Source organism: Tiliqua scincoides, chromosome 15 (genome assembly GCF_035046505.1).
Source record: "Tiliqua scincoides isolate rTilSci1 chromosome 15, rTilSci1.hap2, whole genome shotgun sequence".
Classification (NCBI taxonomy): Eukaryota; Metazoa; Chordata; class Lepidosauria; order Squamata; family Scincidae; genus Tiliqua; species Tiliqua scincoides.
The window spans coordinates 4,086,627-4,105,483 of record NC_089835.1 but is presented as its reverse complement, the minus strand read 5'-3'; the positions used below and the strand labels follow the sequence as shown (position 1 = coordinate 4,105,483).

General features: G+C 52.4%; 2 protein-coding genes across 5 annotated transcripts in view; one reads left to right on the top strand and one right to left on the bottom strand.

Annotated features, from left to right (window-relative positions):
• Positions 1–422: 422 nt before the first annotated feature.
• C15H1orf43 (chromosome 15 C1orf43 homolog) lies at positions 423–8,712 on the bottom strand. The gene is made up of 7 exons (XM_066610326.1): positions 8,523–8,712; positions 7,742–7,843; positions 6,825–6,942; positions 6,644–6,697; positions 5,107–5,273; positions 2,255–2,313; positions 423–708 (listed from the first exon to the last, which is right to left on the bottom strand). Exons 1-7 carry the CDS (start codon positions 8,598–8,600, stop codon positions 510–512), a joined length of 777 nt encoding a protein of 258 aa, XP_066466423.1. The 5' UTR covers positions 8,601–8,712; the 3' UTR covers positions 423–509.
• A 566-nt stretch (positions 8,713–9,278) lies between these two features.
• Positions 9,279–18,857, top strand: part of UBAP2L (ubiquitin associated protein 2 like) — a 41,915-nt gene continuing 32,336 nt past the window's right edge. For all 4 annotated transcript variants that reach the window (XM_066610359.1, XM_066610358.1, XM_066610357.1 and 1 more), the window contains exons 1-2: positions 9,279–9,353; positions 18,437–18,566. In XM_066610359.1, the coding sequence (XP_066466456.1) occupies positions 18,477–18,566 (90 nt within the window). In that variant the 5' untranslated portion in view covers positions 9,279–9,353; positions 18,437–18,476. The remainder of the gene's footprint in view (positions 9,354–18,436; positions 18,567–18,857) is intronic.

The window sequence follows — 18,857 nt, the reverse complement described above, 5'->3', positions numbered from 1 at the left end:
TGGGCAAGGAGTGAGTCCAGCCGATAGGCTGTCTGCAGCCCGTCTCTTGCACTCAAGGCTCCTGCACTTGCCCTCCTGGAGGGTCGGCTCAAAGTGGCTGCAAACTGGGGTGAACCCAGGAGGAGGGAAAAGATGTTTGGAGGGAAGATTATGGGGACAACTCAGTTCTCCCCCCCCAGCATGGAAAAAGGCAGGGGATAAATTTCAGGGTTAAAGGGTGAGTGAGAGTCCTGTTACCCATTATATGTGTGGAGTTGAGTCTTGATAATAAATTAGGAGGTAACTGAACAACTTATTTACAAGAATGACAAAGTGGGGTGGAGAGAATAATTCAGGAAGCCCCCCCACCCCCAAAACACGCTCCACATCAGATTTGTTTGAGCGACTGCTATGTGGTTGCCGGCCACTACACAAACAGAGAGTCCTTTTGGTCCGGGGGGGGGGGCAAACAAGTGCCAGGGACAAAGGGAGTGCGTGGCCCCAGCAGCGCGGGCCACAGCCCCAGGCTGTCACAGAGTGCTTTCCAGGGTGTTGTAGTTGTCCTTGAAGCTCTTGAGCTCCAGGAAGTGCTTGGCGCGCTTGCTCTTCTGGCTGGAGGGGAGGTAGGTGACTTGGATGGTGGTGGGGCTGGAGCCTTCCGGAGGGAGCGTCAGATCCTTGGCTGCTGACTGGTGCTGCCGCTGGCTGCTGCCTCCCCGAGCCTTTATGCTGTCAGGAGAGAAGAGACACAGGCGGGTGTGAGACTGAGAGGCTGGACCACACCGTGTGGGGTTTCTATACTCCTGCTTGCTATGGAGAGGGGCTCCCGCGTCCCCATCCCCCCAACTTGAAGCTCACTGGAAGGGGCAGGGGATCACTTCTGAAGTTGCACTGCAATCCACCCCTCCCCTCCCAGGACACCAAAGCTCCTTGCCCAAACAGACAATCCTGCTCTCGTCGCCATCTTTTTCCAGCCTCAGAGCTGAGAAGGGAGGGACTCTCCATCTCACATGGAGGCACAGAACAGGGTGAAGGGCTTAGGGAGAGAAAGGGTCCTGACAGGCACAATTTAGTGTGCAATCCCATGCACGCTGACCTGGGGGTAAGCACCAACAAACAGAAGGGGACTTTGCTCCAAGTAAACAGGATTGCACTGTTCGATGCCAAGGCCTGTGTTCAAATTCTCCCACTTGGCAGCAAAACTCACTGTGTGATTTTAAAGTTAGGTACCCTCTCTCAATCGAAGCCTACCTCGCAGGGAGGGTTAGGTAAGGAGGGGGGAGAGAGAGAGAAAATCATGGGTGCTGCTGAGCTCCATGGACGGAGGTGGGATAAATAGCATATGTTGTTGTTGGCATCCTTCAGTCTCGGAAGACTATGGTGTCACACTCTGAATGGTGGTCCTGGAACAGAGTGTCCTCTCCAGTGCGCGAAGCCTGGGTAAAGGAGGTATGGAGGATAGGCTGTTACCCATGCAGCAAATCCCCCCTCTCCACATCACTGAAATGGTCCAATGGAAAAGCAGAGGCCAATACGGTTGGTTCCAGCGGCGTCGCAGGAGTTGCCAGAACGGGACTGTGTTCACCCATGAACTGCCGCAGGGACTCCGGCTCCGGATTTTGCCTCGAGGTTGACTCCTGAAGCCTTTTCCATAACTGGATGTAGCCACAAGGCAGTGGAGGTTTGGGATCAGAGTTTTCCTTCTCTCAGATGAGCTGCCTTCCCAGGCTGACGAGTCCCATCTACCCGGTGGCTGTTTAGTCGCCTCTTAGGACAAGCACAGCCAAACTGAGGGCCCATTCTTATCCCCAGCCCCCAGGGGATAATAGCATAGATGCATGAGAATTCAAGCACCCCAAATCTACAGAATCTGTTCTGTTTTTAATCCAATTTCTTTGCGGAAGAAGGCTAACTATGCTGCTGGGGAGGAGACACATTTCCCTGGGCAGCGGTGCCCACAAATTTGATTTTATATCTATCCCACGTTCCTTCCATGATGGCAGAGCAAGAGGGGTGGGGTCCCAAGCCCCTTCCAGTCACCACACACAGACAAGGGTAGCTTCTGCAAGGCAATTCTACCCCACACACTCGGACCACGTCGATCTGCTCGACACCCTGTGCACCCAAAGGGCCAGTCTCTGTTCTGCTAGCTCTGGGGAACGGAGACCTCTCAGCTGGACTGCTGCCACTCCGATATCTCAGCATGGAGGGGGAGACCTTTTCCTTCCCACCCCTTCTGAGTGGCCACCCTCCGCCACCTGCCCATCCAACTTACATTCCTGCCAGCTCGTACAAAGCTTCCTGGTACTTGAGATATTCGGCTCTGCCAAAAGTCTGAAAGCCACAAAGCGAGAGAGAAAAGCAGAGTGAGAACACCGGGCGTTTTAGCATTCCGCGGCCGTGCCTGCCTTGCAGCGCCCCCCACCTCCCGGCCGCGCCAAGCAAAAAAAGAGGCGAAGAAAGCCAAAATCTCAGTCGGTTTAGAATGCAACAAACAGCGATGGAGGACAGTGAAATGGAACCGCTGAATGTAAAACACTGAATAAACCGGATCCGCTCTGAATCCAGGAAAGCCTGCCTTTGTTTTGTCCCCACGGGGAGGACAAACGACTCTTGGATAAATTAGGGTTGTCACCCGGTGAAAGAAATTTAAAGTTTTCACAGAACGAAGAAGCTCTCAGGAGAATGGGTAGCAATCTCAGGGGGCAGGCGGGTAAGGGGGGGAGAGCTGGGCCATATACAGTGGCATTTTTCAGTGGTTAAGAACATAAGAACATGGTTCTTATCGTTCCCCGTGCAAATTTACAAGACAACCATTATCTCCCTGGGTCCCTTTAGGGAGAAGGGCGGGAGATAAATAAAGTTTATTATTATTATTATTATTAAATTCTCTCTCTCTCTCTCTCTCTCACACACACCCAATGCTGTGCTTCTCAAATTGGGGGATCGGGACCCACCAGTGGGTTGCGACCAAATTTTTGGTGGTTTGCAAAACTGTCAGGGCAGATTAGGCTACATGCACCCACGATTAAACAAGCTGCTATGGGGGGGGAGCAGAGAGCACTGCTGCCAATCACTTTTACAGCCACACCCCCTTAGTATTCATAAACCAGGTAGCAGCCTCTAAAAAAGTCCAAGAACCACTGCCCTAGGGCATCAGGGAGAACACGGCTACCTCAGTCTATACCAGTGATTTTCAACCTTTTCCATCACAGGGCACACTGTCAAGGCACTAAAACGGCCAAGGCACGCCACCGGGTTCTTGACAATTGACAAGGCACACCATACTGCCAGTGGGGGGGGGGGAAGGCTCACATCTCCCATTGGCCCTACTGATAAATGACCTTCCCCCAAACACCTTTGGCACACCTGTAGACCACTCACAGCGCACCAGTGTGCCATGGCACACTGGTTGAAAATGGCTGGTCTATACCCTGCCGTGCTAGTTTTCTACATGCAGTGGGACTGAATTTTTTTTTGGGGGGGGAGGACAAAATGAGACACTGTCGCTTACAACCCCCTCCTCTTTTTATTCTCAAAAAAGACCCACATAACACTTTTTTCTTATTAAACAAGAGCCCGTTCCCCACCCTGCTCCCAGGCAAGAATTTGTGTAGGTAAGTACGTACTCAAGGGCAAGCAGGAGTAAACCCAAACTTAGCAAATGGCACCCTCGAGTATAAAAACCGGGCAGGGACAAGGGGGAGCAAAGACCGAAAGCACAGCCACACTGATTCATCTTCTTGTAGTATTTACATGCACAGCACTAAGGTTTAAGATATCTTAGCATATTTGGCATCAGGGACAGTCAGGCACGCCTGCGCAGTTGAGCACACTCAACCAACCTCGAAAATATGTTGGGTCGTTGAACTCTGTGCCTGTGAGCAGCAGAATGCTATGAAGGAGAATCTTATCTCGGAATGTGTTTGTGGTTAAGCTAGAACTAGCTAGTAGGCAGCCGGTATAAATCTTAGCATCCTTGTGGAAATTTCCCTACTACGTAACCTTATATCATGTGTTTTGAGACTTAATAAAAAGCTGGGTCAGGAGCTGGGAGATTTCACTTCACTTCTCCCTTGATTCCATTCCTGCGCCTTCTTCCAGCACTTTCAACCTCGCTGAAACCTGTGTCTGTTGTCTAATTCTTGCCATGGCTTCTCTGCAACATCAAAGCAGCATCTTAAGCTGCTCCCAAGTAGCACCAAAATGCTACATCTTCTCTTGTACAACGCTAAGGAATGAGATACCAATGGACGGCCTGCGGAAAGGACTCCCAAGCAATGGATGATTTCAACAGGACATTTTGACTGATCGCGGCTACTGGGAAATATTAGGCAGAGAGGAGGAATCGGGAGAGCGAAAGCTATTTTATCAAGTACTGCAATGGTCGCTATAGGTAAATAAATTGTTCCTTTGGCAGTGGCTACATAGATATTCTGAGATCGCTTCCAAGTTGGGGGGGGGGGGGGAAACAGAGGCGACCATCAATCTGGCCTGATGTACCAGATGGTTCTGAGGTTATAACTCTTGTTATCTGGTGTGCTCCCTGGGGCATTTGGTGGGCCGCTGTGAGATACAGGAAGCTGGACTAGATGGGCCTATGGCCTGATCCAGTGGGGCTGTTCTTATGTTCTTAACTACAATTCCCAGGAAGCCTTGCAGGTCTCTTGTTATCTGGTGTGCTCCTTGAGCATTTGGTGGGCCGCTGTGAGATATAGGAAGCTGGACTAGATCGGCCTATGGCCTGATCCAGTGGGGCTGTTCTTATGTTCTTAACTACAATTCCCAGGAAGCCTTGCAGGTCTCCTGTTATCTGGTGTGCTCCCTGGGGCATTTGGTGGGCTGCTGTGAGATACAGGAAGCTGGACTAGATGGGCCTATGGCCTGATCCAGTGGGGCTGTTCTTATGTTTTTAACTACAATTCCCAGGAAGCCTTGCAGGTCTCTTGTTATCTGGTGTGCTCCCTGGGGCATTTGGTGGGCCGCTGTGAGATACAGGAAGCTGGACTAGATGGGCCTAGGGCCTGATCCAGTGGGGCTGTTCTTATGTTCTTATGAGGTTCATGCTTTCCAACACCCAAGCTCCTGCCTCCTTGCCCACAGCTGCCGGAAAAACCGCGCCCTCACCCCGGTCCCGTAGCGCGCACTGTCGTAGCCGTCCAGGAGGGTGTCGATCAACGACTTGCGGATGCCTTTGAATGGGGTGCTGGAGTTGCGCAGGTCCACCAGGTACGCCCGGAAGTTCTTCCCTATCAAAGACTTGGGGTGCCTGCCTTCGGCGGTGAACGGGATCTCTGGAGGGAGACGTGAAAGAGACTGAGTGGGCCACAGGCAACGGCGTGTACAGGGCAGGGGGGCTACAAGGAGAGGGAAATTCTGTGCTTGGCAAACTCTAACAAAACAACAACTTTTTATTACCAGGCATGGATTGTTGTGCTTCTCACTAGGGCGAAAAAAGCATCCACAAACCGACTTGGCCAGCTAACCAGGGCCAATTGTCCCCTGTCCCTGCAGAGAACATCCAACGCACCCCAGATTTCCTTCCCCAGAGCTTTAATTTCCACTGCCCCTGATTTTTTTTTAAAGAATAAAAGCAACAGAGGACACTCCTGAACTGTGGGGTGGCCCCCTGCCATTTCTTACAGCCTCTGTATCCCCCTGCAAAGGTGTGGTGAGCCAACCTCTTTCCCAGGTTCCCTGTGTGCACTACTTGGGGGAAGAGACACAGCTCATGGTGGCCACAAATAAGGCCTAGCCAGGAAGCCACACTAATGATTGGGGGCCCTGGGCCAAGAAGACAAAGAGCATGAAAGTGATCCTCTAGCTCAGGGCTGCCTAAACCCCAGCCCTGGGGCCACTTGCAGCTCTCAAGGACTCCCAACCCAGCCCTCAGGGAGCCCCCAATCTCCAATGAGCCTCTGGCTCACCAGAGACTTGCTGGAGCCCGTGCTGGTCTGATGCAACCACTCTCAGTGTGACAGCCAACTGCTCGACCTTTTGCGTGAGCTGTGGGACGAGGACTGCCTCCACTACATGCTGTTTCACATCTGATGCTGTAAATACTGTATATATATTATATTATATTACCACCAAAGGAAAGGCCAGCCTTGCTTTGTGCCTTTTATAGGCCTTAAGCTATTGCAAGCCCTTCATTCATTCATATAAGTTCCCTCTCTAATATATTCATTTATGTAAATTTATTCAAATTTGAAATTTAAATTAATTCTTTTTTTTTCCTCCGCCCCCAACACAGTGTCAGAGAGATGATGTGGCCCTCCTGGCAAAAAGTTTGGCACTGACCACCCAGTTTCACTGCACCAGTTTTACCTTTACAACAACCCCATAAGGTAGTTAGGCTGAAAGATGTCTAACCGGGCCTACTCAAAAGCAAATCCTATTTTGTTTAATGGTGCTTACTCTCAGGAAAGCGTGGTTAGGATTGCAGCCTAAGTGGCTCAATTTGAACCACACATGTGACCTATACCCTAACCACTATGCAATGCTACCTCTCTCTAAAGAGCATGTGCTACAGCTTTTCTGGGGCACCCCCCACCAGCCTGGGCCTTTCCTATTTGTGCTCCTTCATCTCCATCTTGCTCTCCCCTCTGAGCTTCCCAGCCCCTGCTTTCTCCCCAGTCCAGGCAAAATACCTCTTTAAAAGTACCTGACTCTCGAATAGCGTCCAGGGTTTTCATCCTGTACAAATAGTTATAGCAAGCTACAAAACAAAGCACATGGGCCAAAATCAGGGCAACATCTTGCAAAAACCAATGCCGAGGGACACCCTTTTACTCCCCCCCCCCAGCTTCCGCCCCCCAGCTCTTGAAGGAAGCAAGATACAGTACAGGGGGTCCTGGATGCCTCTAGCTGAAGGAGCCGGTCGTCATCTTCGGACAACAGCTGGGGCTCGTACTTGATGTCCTGAACCCGGGACAACCGGATGTCAATCTCCTCCTTCAGGCCCTGTGCAGGGAAGTTAAAGAGGTCAGGAGCTGTAATACCTTGCTTTGCAAAGGTCCAAGCCCCCATAGCTCCAAGACCTCCGCTGCCAAGAGCCTCTGCCTGCTTAAAGAGACTGCAAAGGGCAAGCTGAACCCGGGGTCCAACTCGGTATCAAATATCTTGTGGAACTCACTGCCACATGCACAGAGAGCAAGAACGTTGTCTATTCAGCTGTCGTAACTAGTGGTATTTAATTGCGTTTTAATTGCAGCCATACACAGTGCAAGGCTCAGGGCAGATTTTCCAAGCATGCGAAAAGCACACACTAGAGTTCTGCCCACCGAGGCAAGCCTAGCACTGTGGCCCGTTGAGTTGCTTTGCTGGTCATGCTGCCAGCTGACGGGAGTCTGGGGGCCCTGTAAGTACCACCAGATACCACCTCAAGTACCTGCACTTGGTTGTGCCTGGCGCCTAGTGGTACAACCAGTAGCTGGTGGTGCAACCAGTACTGGATACCTGGTGGTACCAATACCACCGGTTGAGAAAAGCTGATCTAAATGGGTAGCTGCCACTACGTTTTGTGTATGGATTAAGCACCAGAGAAAGGTGTGTCCTTCATCTCTCCTGACCCCCCCCCCTTTAAAACCCCGCAGGCCTTACTTCCTTTCCTTCAGCATCAACACTTCTGTCCACGCTCCTTCCAGCCCCCCCCCCGTTTTCTTTCATCACAGATCCACGGTAGAAAATTGTGCCCTACAACAGGCTTTCCAGCCTCTTGCGGGGCAGCCAATCCAAAGACAGGCCCACTCTGCCGACCAACCTTTGGGGCGTGCTGGCCCACGGGCACGTGAGGCCCCCGGCGGGACTTGGTGGCGAAGCGCATGATCTGCCTCTTGACAAAGACGAAGAGCAGCACGAAGACCTGGAGGAGAAGCACAGAAAGGGGCAGGGTGACGAAGCAGACCCCCTGGCACTGCCACAGGTGCTCACTAGGCAGGGCGCAGACCCCACACGTGCCAGCAACACGCCGCGGCACAGGAGGCCCAGAGAAGGCTGTTTTCGGTGGGGCAACCAGGGTGTTGCTGCTGAGACCTAAGTTGTGTGTTCCAGGTAGGCAGCACAGCTCAGGGGGAAGGGGCTGCAGAGGGACCGGAGGGGGAGGGGCTCCAGGGGAGGGGCTGCAGAGGGCCTGGAGGGGGAGGAGCTGCAGAGGGCCCAGAGAGGGAGGGGCTCAGGGGGAAGAGCTGCAGAGGGCCCAGAGAGGGAGGGGCTTAAAAGGGCCCAGAAGGGGGTGGGGCTCTGGGGGAGGAGCTGCAGAGGGCCCAGAGAGGGAGGGGCTCAGGAGGGAGGAGCTGCAGAGGGCCCAGAGAGGGAGGGGCTCAGGGGGAGGAGCTGCAGAGGGCCCAGAGAGGGAGGAGCTTAAAAGGGCCCAGAAGGGGGTGGGGCTCTGGGGGAGGGGCTGCAGAGGGCCCAGAGAGGGAGGGGCTCAGGGGGGAGGAGCTGCAGAGGACCCAGAGAGGGAACAGCGGTTTCTCCCCACTGCTGCCGCCCACTTCCGAACACCTCCACCGCGGGAGGAGCGTCTCACCCGGCCCGCTCACCAGGCTCCCGTAGGCCATCACCAGTACCACGTTCACCCCCGACAGCCACTTGCTGGACGACGCCGCCGCCGCCGCCATGGCCGCCGAGCTCCGCCCCCGGCACGTGACGCAGGCCCAAGCAGGCTCCGCGCCGGCGGAAGGGGCGGGCCGGCGGCCGGAAGTGCGGACAACACTTCCGCGGCGGCGAAGAACAACAGCAGCCGGGCAGGAAAGAGCGCGCGTCACGTGGCCGCTGGGAGGCGGGGCGGCGCCGCGCTGTCAATCAAAGCGCGGCTACACTTCCGGTCTTGCGCAGGACTCTGCCTTTTCTGTGTGTACATATAGTTTAGTCTGTGCTTGTGGCGCAGGGCTTGGACTGGAAGCTGTAGGTATATAATACATACGTATATAGTGTGTGTGTAGATAGAGATATACATACATGCTATATATGTGTCTGTCTCTATATGTGCCTCTGTACCAAAAAGTATGCATAGTATCGTGTATATATATATATATACACGCATTATGGTACACAATACATACTGCACCGCGCGCACGCGGCGCACCTGCGGGGAGGGTATGGATTCTATAGGCGGAGGTCCTGGGCGGGGCCGGCCTGGCCCCTCCCCCCGAAGGAGAGCCGGAAGTGCGCGCGCGCGCCCAGCGAGGCGGTCACGTGGCCCCGCTCGGAGGCGCGGCGCATGCGCGGGAGGCGGGGCGGTCGCCCGGCGCACGTGACGCGGGCCGGCGACTCCCGGGCGGGCCCGCCCCCGGGCCACGTGACTGGGGGCGGTGCGGGCCGCGCGGCTGCCTCGTCAGTGTGTGGTGGCGGCGCCGGCGGTGGAGACGCAGGTAGAGTCGCGGCGCGGGAGGAAGTGGCGCCGGCCCTTTAAGCGCAGGCCCCGCCCCCACCCCCGTCCCCGCCCGGCGGCCCGCTCTCCCCGGCCCCGCTCCCGGCGCTCTCCGGAGCAGCCGGCGCGGGGAGGGCGGGGGCGGGGCCTGCGGGGGAGGGGCGCTTCCGGCCTCCGGGCCAGCGCGGCCTAGTCGGCCCAGCGGAGCCGGGGACTCGCGTAGTCGCGCCCGCCGCGCCAGGCGCGTCCCGGGCCGGCTCCGTGCGCAGCGGGGCCGCGGGAAAATTTTTTCCCTGGGCGGCCTCGAGGGCGCTCCGCGGACGGCCACTCCCGCCTCCGGGGCCGCGGGAGAGTCCACGGCCCCCGCCCGGCCCTGCTGCTGGGGCGTTCCGAGCCCGCCCCCTCCTCGTCTTGCCCGCCGGCTGCAGCGGGCCTCCTTCCGAGCAGCCCTGCCGGGCTCCGCGCGCTCCTGGGGAAGCCGCCGGCTGTGCGCGCGCAGGCTGCGCTCCCAGGCTGCAGGCCGGTCCGCGCTCGCCTGGGGCAGGCCCGGTGGCCGTGGGGGGCCTGTTTCGGAGTAGGCGCGCCTGGCCGGGCTCTGAGCTTCGCTTCCCGGCGCCCAGGCAGCCTCTCCCTTCCGCCCTCCTCTTCCGAGACACGCAGAAGCTTTGCACGTGGGAATGCGCGAAGGAGACGTGGGAACAACCTCCATGAACCCCCTGATGCAGCCCCCCACAAGCCCCCAAGACGGCCCCCCACGAGCCCCCCCTACAGGCCTTGAAACAGCCCCCCACAAGCCCTGAAGCAACCACTTTCAAGCCCTGAAACAATCTCCCTGAAAAAAAAAAACCCCACCCCCTGGAACAACTCCCCCTGCAAACTCTTTGCCCACCTTTTAAAAGTAATACACTTAGGTTACCCTTTGTTTTATTTTCTTTAAAGGAATGGGGGGGGGGGAGAGAAACAGCCACCCCCAAACCCTTTGCCCACCTTTTTACAAAGTAAAAACAAAAGCCACTCGCGTGCCAAAGCAGAACTCCCCCCTCCGTCCTGGTTTACTCTTGAGTTTGACCAGGCCTGAACTCTGAGAGGGTTCCAGCCTTTAGGCTCCCAAATTGTAGGAAGCTCAGGCTTTGTGTTTATGGGGGGGTGGGGTGGAGGGCTTGGCTCCTCTCCTCCTTTTTCTCTTAACTTATTGTCTGGCCTCTTCTTTCTCCAGATCTTTTCCAGGGGGTCTGCCCCTTGGGTCACCCAGAAGCTGCCCCTTGGGACGTGCAAAGGGAATATAGGGAGGAGGAGAGAGATAAGATAAACACCCCCCCCCATTGTTACGTAGTTAACCCCTCATATGCAGTTATGGCATATGAAAGCCCTTCATATGCTAAAGTCTATTCTTCCCCCCCTTTACTCTTGAATTTGGCCAGGCCTTACTTCTCAGATAAGTTGTAGGAGTCCAGTCTGTGGTTCCCAAACTGTAGGAAGCTCGGATTTTCTGGGTGGGGGGTGGCCTTGGCTCGTCTCCCGTTTCTTTCTCTCCTCCTTCCTCTCTTTCCTTCTGGCCTCTTCTCCCATCTCCAGACCTTTTCCAAATTGCCCAGAAGCTGCATGTGGGAATGTGCAGAAAATACTGGGTGTGTGTGTGTGTGTGTGTGTGAGAGAGACAACCCCCCCACAAACCCTTTGCCCACCTTTTAAAAGTAATACAGATAGATCATCCCTTATCCGGGCTATTTTAAAATCCAGGCATTTTTGTCCAAGACTTAAAAAAACTTTTTGTAGTGTTAAACACTAGAAGATTTTGTGCTTGTTCCCATGTACAGTTCTATATGGGCTGTAAGTTCTGTTCTCTGCTCTGTGGGGTCCCTGGACAGACATGGTTGAAGAGTGTCAGAGACCAGCAGAGCCTCCATGTAGGTAACAATGGAAAGAGGAAGAGGAGGAGGAAGCATTTCTTTTTATATTTATGAAGTTATTCCAAATCCAGACACCTTCCTGTCCGGAGCAGTCTGGATAAGGGATGCTCAACCTGTAAAACAAAAACCATTCCCCCCTTGACTCTTGAGTTTAGTCAAGCCTTAACTCTCAAATAAGTAATAGGATTCCAGCCTTTAGGCTATATTCTTAACTAGGGGCCAAATCCTATCCAACTTTCCAGCCCTGGTGTAGCTGTGCCAGTGGGGTGTGAGCTGCATCCTGTGGTAGGAGGGTAGTAATGGAGGCCACCACAAGGTAAGGGAATGTTTGTTTCCTTGCTTCAGGGCTGCATTGCAGCTGCACTGGCACTGGAAAGTTGGATAGGATCGGGCCCTAGGAGGGGAAGGGCCAACCCCACTCATCAGTCTGCCCACAGTGAAATTTGTTTCTGTCTAGATGGACATTGGATGGGGCTGTGGGAATCCTGTAGTCATGTGTGCTCTTAACGTGGCAGTTGTTGTAGAGATTAGAAAAATGGGGCCTGGCCTCCCTGTTCCTCACTGGCTTTTAGAAGACTTTTAGCAGGCCCACAATTTGCCTAAAATTGGGGAAGAGAGTCTGAGATTAGGACTTGCAGATTCCATTAACTCCCCCCTTATATAATTTAGAAGGTAAGGTGTATTGAATTTAGTTGGGGGTGCCTTCTAAGGGCCCAATCCTGTCCAACTTTCCAGCATCAGTGCAGCCCCAGGGTAAGGGAACAAATGTTCCCATATCTTGAGGAGGCCTCTGTGACTGCCTTCCCACAACAGGATGCAGTGCAAACTTCGTTGGCACAGCTGCACCGCCACTGGAAAATTGGACAGGATAGGATTTGGCCCCAAGTAAGCATACTCAAGTTTGCCCTGTTGGGCTATTCCCAAACACTTTTAGTTAAGAGAAAGCTCTGAGGCTTTTAAGTAAGCATGCGGAGAACTGAGTTGTATATTTGCCAGCAGTTTTTTTTCTGAGAGGGCCCATAAACTGCATTGCTTATTCCAGTGAATCATTTTTCTAGTTCTCTTCTGTGCGCTGTGCGAGCTTCAGTTTCTTATTGCTTTTGTTCCTTATATATTCATGTATTCTGTTCTTCCTCTAAAGCATTCAGGGGGCTGTCCCATTTTATCCTCTCACTAGGCTTGGTCAGGTAGGTTGGGTGGAGAGAGGAACTGGCTCAGGATGAATCCAGTGAGCTTTGTGGCTGCATGAATCCAGTGAGCTTTGTGGCTGCATGGGGGTTTGAACCTGGGTCTCCCACGACCTCCGATGTGCCAGGTTGGCTTTTGGCTTCTTGTCGTGGCAACTGCATAAGGTAGGCTGAAAGACGAGTTGGCCAGAGAGGTACATCGCAGATCTGGGATATGGACCTCTGTCATCTGGATCGGATGCAGAGCCCCCTGCACCAGCTAGCCTGCCAGGATTTTGGTGGGCCGCTGTGAGATACAGGAAGCTGGACTAGATGGCCCTGTGGCCTGATCCAGTGGGGCTGTTCTTATGTCCTTATATTCTCCTGAATAGCTGGGAGTGTTCAATCCAGAGGGTGTGGAGTTTACAGAAAGAAGCAATACTGTGTGTGCAGACGCACCAAGGTTGAACTTGAGTGACCCAGTTGCTGCTTGTTTTCCCGCTATAAAAAGCAGGTGGCTGTTGCCCTCTTGGGAATGTGCTGACTCGGTGGGCTTTGGGTAGCGGCATGTCCTCAGAGGACCCTCAAGACTCCAAACCTCTTGATCTTTTCAAGATCTTTTCAAGATTTGGGACTCGTGTTCATCCTTTTCTTTTCTCTCCTCTTCTGCCACAGTTGATCATCCCCACCCCGCTTTGCGATCTGTTCCAGGTAACCACAATCCTTTCTAGGTCGTCCTCCTTTCACCTCGGTGGTGTCAAAGCATGCCCCTGATGGTTTCGGGCAGCGCTCGATGCTGGTGAGGAATGGGGTGCCTGCAATGCCATTCTAAGGCTTTTGTCATGCTTTTTGTTCCTCTCTGAGGGAGGAGGGAAGATCTCCTTGCCCGGAAGACTGGCCAGTCTTTCCCAGTGCATCTGGTTCTCCTTGTTGCATGACACCTTCTGTTGGGCCTCAGTATAACTGGTTTTGCCAACCAGTTGTCTTTCTTCACAGAGACCGGCTATCTTCAGTCACCCAGTGTGTTTCATGGCAGAAGAGCTGCAGTCCTTGAGCACATCTATTCTTAAAACACCCCCCCCCCCCGTGAGTTGCTTCTGTTTCTGTCTTACAGGTGGGGAATGGGAGTTGTCAGTATGGAATCCATTTTGGAAGGCCCCCAAGTCCATATCTACATTCAGGCTTTGGAGCTCATATTGATCTTCTCTTTGTTCTTTCTGAGTAGGGATTTGACTCCCAGTCTCTCAGCCTCCTGTTAAAGGATGAGCTACTCAGAACAGGTCCTTCTCATTAGTTGCACCAAATCTGTGGTAGGCCCTTCCAGCGGGGGGGGGGGGGAGGTGTGAGCAGAAATCGAAACGCCAAAAATTCCTCATGTTTTTAAAGAAGCATTGGTGTCTGCTTCCTCAGATTTGACTGCTTTGAAAAACATGCTAACCGATTGGGAAGTTCTGGTTAGAGAGCCATACATTGGCTGTAATAAACAGCTAAGATTTGTGGCGGGGGGCATACGGCTTTCTCCGAAAGCACTGTTGTGTCCTCACCCATGCGGTTGGCCCTTTCCATGTTTACTTGGAGGTAAGGACTGCTGAATTCAGTGGGTCTTGCTTGCAAATAAGTGGGTAGCCTTGAGTGCTTTTAGATAACCTAAGTACTTCATTCAACACAAAACAAGCTGCTTTGTTTGGTCTACCTCAACCTTTCTAGCTGTAGCAGCGAAGTGCGTGCTTCCTGTCAGCATTTCTTGAGCTCTTTCTGACACGTGGCTGTTTATCTCCAGGGAAGAATAACTTGCCTTCTCGACAGCTTTTTCTTGAACTTGGGAAGGTGGTCTTGCATTGGGAAGGTGAATTGCCCTGGCTGGAGGGTATCCAGATACTTAGAGGATCTTTGTTGGGCATGACCTGACTTACTGAGTCAGGCTCGTGGTCCATCTAGGTCAGTATCGTGTGCCCTGATTGACCGGTGCTAACCAAGACCTCAGTGGGGCCTTAGCTAGAGATGCTGCCGTGTGTGACTCGCTGAGCAGTGCCTCATCCTTGTACCTTTCCTAGAGAAAGAGAGAGGTCTGTTTCCAAACTAAGGAGGTTCTTCTTGGGCTGGTTTTAGTGGCCTGGTTCAGAACATGAACTATGGACTGGAAGTCCTGTGATTCAGATCTCTCTCAGGGCCAAATTCCTCAGGTGCCCCAGCCAAGAGCCTGCCTGCAGGTTTCTCCCCATTAGTAATGTGGGAATGGGATCTCAGGTCTTTCTTTCGGTGGGAAGGAAATGTGGGTTTAGTTAGTGCTTTCGCTGCTTGGGGGGGAGTGCTTTGTGCAAATGTTTTTCTTCTTAAACTCCAAGATCAGGATCATCAACTAAGGCTGCAATCCTAACCAACTTTCCAGCACTGACTTAAGGGTAATGCAGCTCCAAGGTATGGGAACAAACATTGCCTTACCTTGAGGAGGCCTCCATGACTGCCCCCCAACTGCAGGATGCAGCACATGCCCCACTGGCACAGCCATGCCAGTGCTAGAAAGTTGGTTAGGATTGCACCCTAAAGGTTTTAAGTTTCAGGATATTTAGATACTAGGAACACCGGTTCACCTTTTATTCTTAATGTTTCTTTTAAAAAATGGATTTACAGTACTATTTCTGTCCCTGCTTGCATCTTCTTTTGTTTAAATGCCCCATTCATTTTTCTTCGTGTGGCTTGTCTTCCAAACCTTGGATGTTGCTGGTTCCATTTTTAAAACCTCTGCTCAATCCTCCCCACTTATCAAGCTCCGTCTTGGAATTCAGAGCGCCCCCCCCTCCTCTCAAACACATTTCCTAGTTTTTCAGGCTGGCCTGCTGGGTTTTGTTCCATGATGACATTGTTCCTGAACACAAAGCTGGAGTTGAGACTATGTCATCTGTAGTAACCAGGAAGCCCTGCAGAATTTCTCTCCAGATTCCTGGCTGGCTGCGTTGGCATCTGATTTCATCCTAAACTTCCCAGAACAGTGTGTAAAAATGCTGGGTAACTTGACATCTCTGCATCATTGTCTCTATTAAAAAGTCAAGTGTGTAAACAGGAAGTGTATTCACCCACGAGATGGAAACTGCCGACGATCTAATAAAGGAAGTGATGTAGAGCTGCTTTTGCTTATGCTAACTCTGTGATGATCGTGTGCGTGGTCAGGACTTGATGAGACAAATAGCTCCAATTGGGGAGCTTTTGGGGGGGGGATCTTGCAACGTGATACAGGAGGAAGGAAGCCATTTCTGTGTCAGGTAGATATTGATAGTTCCCTAGAACGGAGTTGGCTCCATCAACTAGTGGCTAAACCTCTTAACTCCAGTGCGAGTGTAGGGAAACACCCCATTGCAAGAAGCTGTGACAGCCAGTGGCTTAGAGGGTTTTAAGAGTAGAGCAGATGCATGTGTTGAGGAGGTCTACTGAAAATTATTAGTTGGGGTACCTGAAATAGACCTTCAGGTTACGAGGCAATTTAAAAACTGGAGAGAGCAACAGCATGGGAGAACCATAACCCTTGTCCTTGCTCCATGGTGTTTTTAGAAGTCCAGTCTGCTGGACTCGGAGAAGATGTTGGACCTCTGGTCTTAGCCAGCAGGAGTGCTCTGATATATCACCTGCTCTGGCGGGGAGCTGTTTTCCAGCGTCTTGGGCCAAGAGGTCTTTCACAGTCACCTAACATCCTTTTAGCTTTTTTTTTTTTTAAATGTTAAGAGATTTTAATGTGTCTCTATTTTTCAGTCCTTAATGGAACAGCCTCTGAAATGCAGAAGCCAGCTTATTGGTTGTTGTGTCTTGCCTTGAGCGGTTTACGCTCTGCACTCTGGTGTCGAGCCTTCTTGCACCAGTGAAGCATTGAGTCTTTCATTTCTGGACTGTAAGCCGCTTGGGGCAGCGGCCTGCTCTCTGTTTGGGGCAAGAGAGAGGAGTGGGAATGGAGGGAGATGATTCAAAGACTTAAAAATACCACTGTTGCTCACTGAGAAAGGAACAGTTCCTTTGGGGCAAGTAGGTAGCTGGGCTGCTGCTCCAGAGCCAGTTGGCCAAGGGTAGACACAGGTGGGCAGAACTGACCCCCAGTAGAACTTAGCTTATTGGTTCAGAACACTTTGGTTCTCCTGTCACCTCTTACCTGAGAGTCTGTGCCATTGAGAGTCCAGATTCTCTGGACTTGTCTCTAGGGTATCATTGTACATGTGTGGGTCTTAGTGTGTGCATGAACTCCCTGAGGAGTGGGTGATGATAGTGAGGGGGTATGGATGGGTGAGCATCCTTCCTCGCAGGTGTGTGGCCAAGTGGAACAGGAAACACATAACGCTCTTCTCTCTTTACAGTCCATCTTTTGCATGTGAAGTAGGTGTTTTTGAGCAGCAGTCCTTCCCTGGTCTCACCCCTGTGTGCCCCTCACTTAGTCTAAAACCTGATTTCCATAAGAAGACACTTGAGATCCTCAGCTCCTTAGAGATCCTCAGATCCACGTTCCTTAATATTCAGGGTGGTTACCCTGAGAGCATGTCAAAGATTCCATGTTGCAGGTAGTCAAAGGCACAGATTAGATTCCTGGAAAACAAACTGTGTTGCTTCTTTCTGGACAGTTTTCACATAAAAGGCTTGTGCACAGAGGAGCTTCTCACTAGGGACGGCTAAGCAGGAAGACCAGTTTGATAACTATCTGATTCAGACCCCGATATGGTTCCTTGAGGGTTCCTAAAGTGCGACTTGATTGTCTATCTGCCTACTGTGGTCTGCGTTAGCCGTTGCAAGTAATGGAAACTGCAGCACTAAATCCAGGAGGGTGTTAAGAACCTGTTGTGGGTTTTTTCTCCAGTACTTTCTGCCTGAAAGAAGCGTGTGCTCGTAGCACAAGGGGAAAATAATTGCTGTGCTAAGTTGATCGGCAGGCGTGAAAGCGCTGGATAGTTCATGCCACCGGGCTCATTAGAACCTGCTGCCAGGCTCAAGGATCCTGTGTGTATTTCCTAGTTGGCAATTGCTTTCTCGGCCCTCCTGCCGCCCTTGACTTTGTTCTTCCAATTTGCTGTGCAAAACATGACCTTGTTGCATCTTCTTGAGTGCAGGGCAGCAATTTTCAACTACCGTGCGGAGAAAGATCCACTGGTATACTGTGGGAGTTTGGAGCACGGTGCTTGAAAGTCACTGAAAAAGTCTTGTGGGCTCTGGGGTTCATCGTTTAGGGCAATTGTCTTCGGAGAACTGGCGGAGGAATAGGGACAGTCAATGCTTTACTACAGACAGCTGCCCTGAAAACAAGTGCAGAACCCAAAAGAGTCTCCCAGAAGTGAAGACCATAGAGGTCAGAGAACTGTGAGAAGGAAAAGGTTGAAAATCGCTGGTGTAGGGGGTAGGGTCGGGCCTGCGAGCGAGGAAGCCCTCAGTACAAATAACTTCGCAAGCCGCAAACTACTTGGCCAGTGACGTCCAGCGAAAATGGTTAAATCATTTTCACCCAATGTTGCATATACACAGCAGGGATCTAATACATTAAAGCTGGGTGCTTGGCTGACCATCTAAGGTGCCAGATGGTTGAATGTCCCCTTTTGGGGACACATCGAGACATTCCTGCCGCTTTTCGTTGGCTGTGGAAACCTTTGGGCCTATTGTTTATCAGGAGCTTTTACGCTTGGAGGTGGATGGCCAGGATTGTGGCTGAGATCGAATTTCCCTTTGGGGATCCAGTCCAGCGAATGCAAGGTGCAGGCTTGGAATCTAGGAGGTGTGCGTTTGAATGTCGCTTTGACGATGGTTTCGCCGTGGTTCCAGTCGGGGGGGATAAACCCATGCAGGGGAAAAGGAGCGCACGATCGTGTCTCTGTGGCTCAAGGCTGGAGAGAGTTGCAGAAGCCTACAGAGATTGTTCCTCAAAGGGTGCCACAAGCACCCTCTTTTCCAGAGTAACCAGAAGCTAAACACCTGGTGACTGGTTATGCCCTTGCCTCTGTCATTTTAGTTAATCCATACTCTTCTTTTTCCTCTTTCTTTTGCAGTGTTCTACCTTGTAAATACTGTTATTTGTATATACTGTAAATGATGACATCGGTGGGCACTACTCGGGCCCGGGGAAGCTGGGAGCAGACACAGACTCAGAACCAGGCACAGCACAAGCAGCGGCCACAGGTAAGGGCGGAGTGGGGCGTGTCTATGGCAACTGGCTGGCTGGGGCAGGGAGGCAGCCTGCCTCCTTCGGTTGTGACAAAGGGCCATGCCCCGCTTGGCCCGAGGACTTCCTGGGAGACAAAAGGAGATCAAGCGCACCCTGGCAGCTTGCGGGTTGCTTGGCTGCCGTGCTTCTGGAGGTGAGGCAAGGATCGGGCTTCGCAAACCCAGGAGAGAGGGATCTGTTCTGGGGGTTGCGATCACCTCTCTGGGCCCCATAGTTCTTGTTCTGCCTTTGTTGAGCAATCTCCA

Excerpts from the sequence above, each read along its gene's own strand:
- C15H1orf43 (XM_066610326.1), bottom strand. The coding sequence starts at position 8,600 with ATGGCGGCGGCGGCGGCGTCGTCCAGCAAGTGGCTGTCGGGGGTGAAC. Across the intron at positions 6,698-6,824 it reads AGAGGCATCCAGGACCCCCT|CTTGCTATAACTATTTGTAC; the intron begins GTACTGTATCTT and ends TTTGTTTTGTAG. Across the intron at positions 2,314-5,106 it reads GTGCGCGCTACGGGACCGGG|ACTTTTGGCAGAGCCGAATA; the intron begins GTGAGGGCGCGG and ends TGTGGCTTTCAG.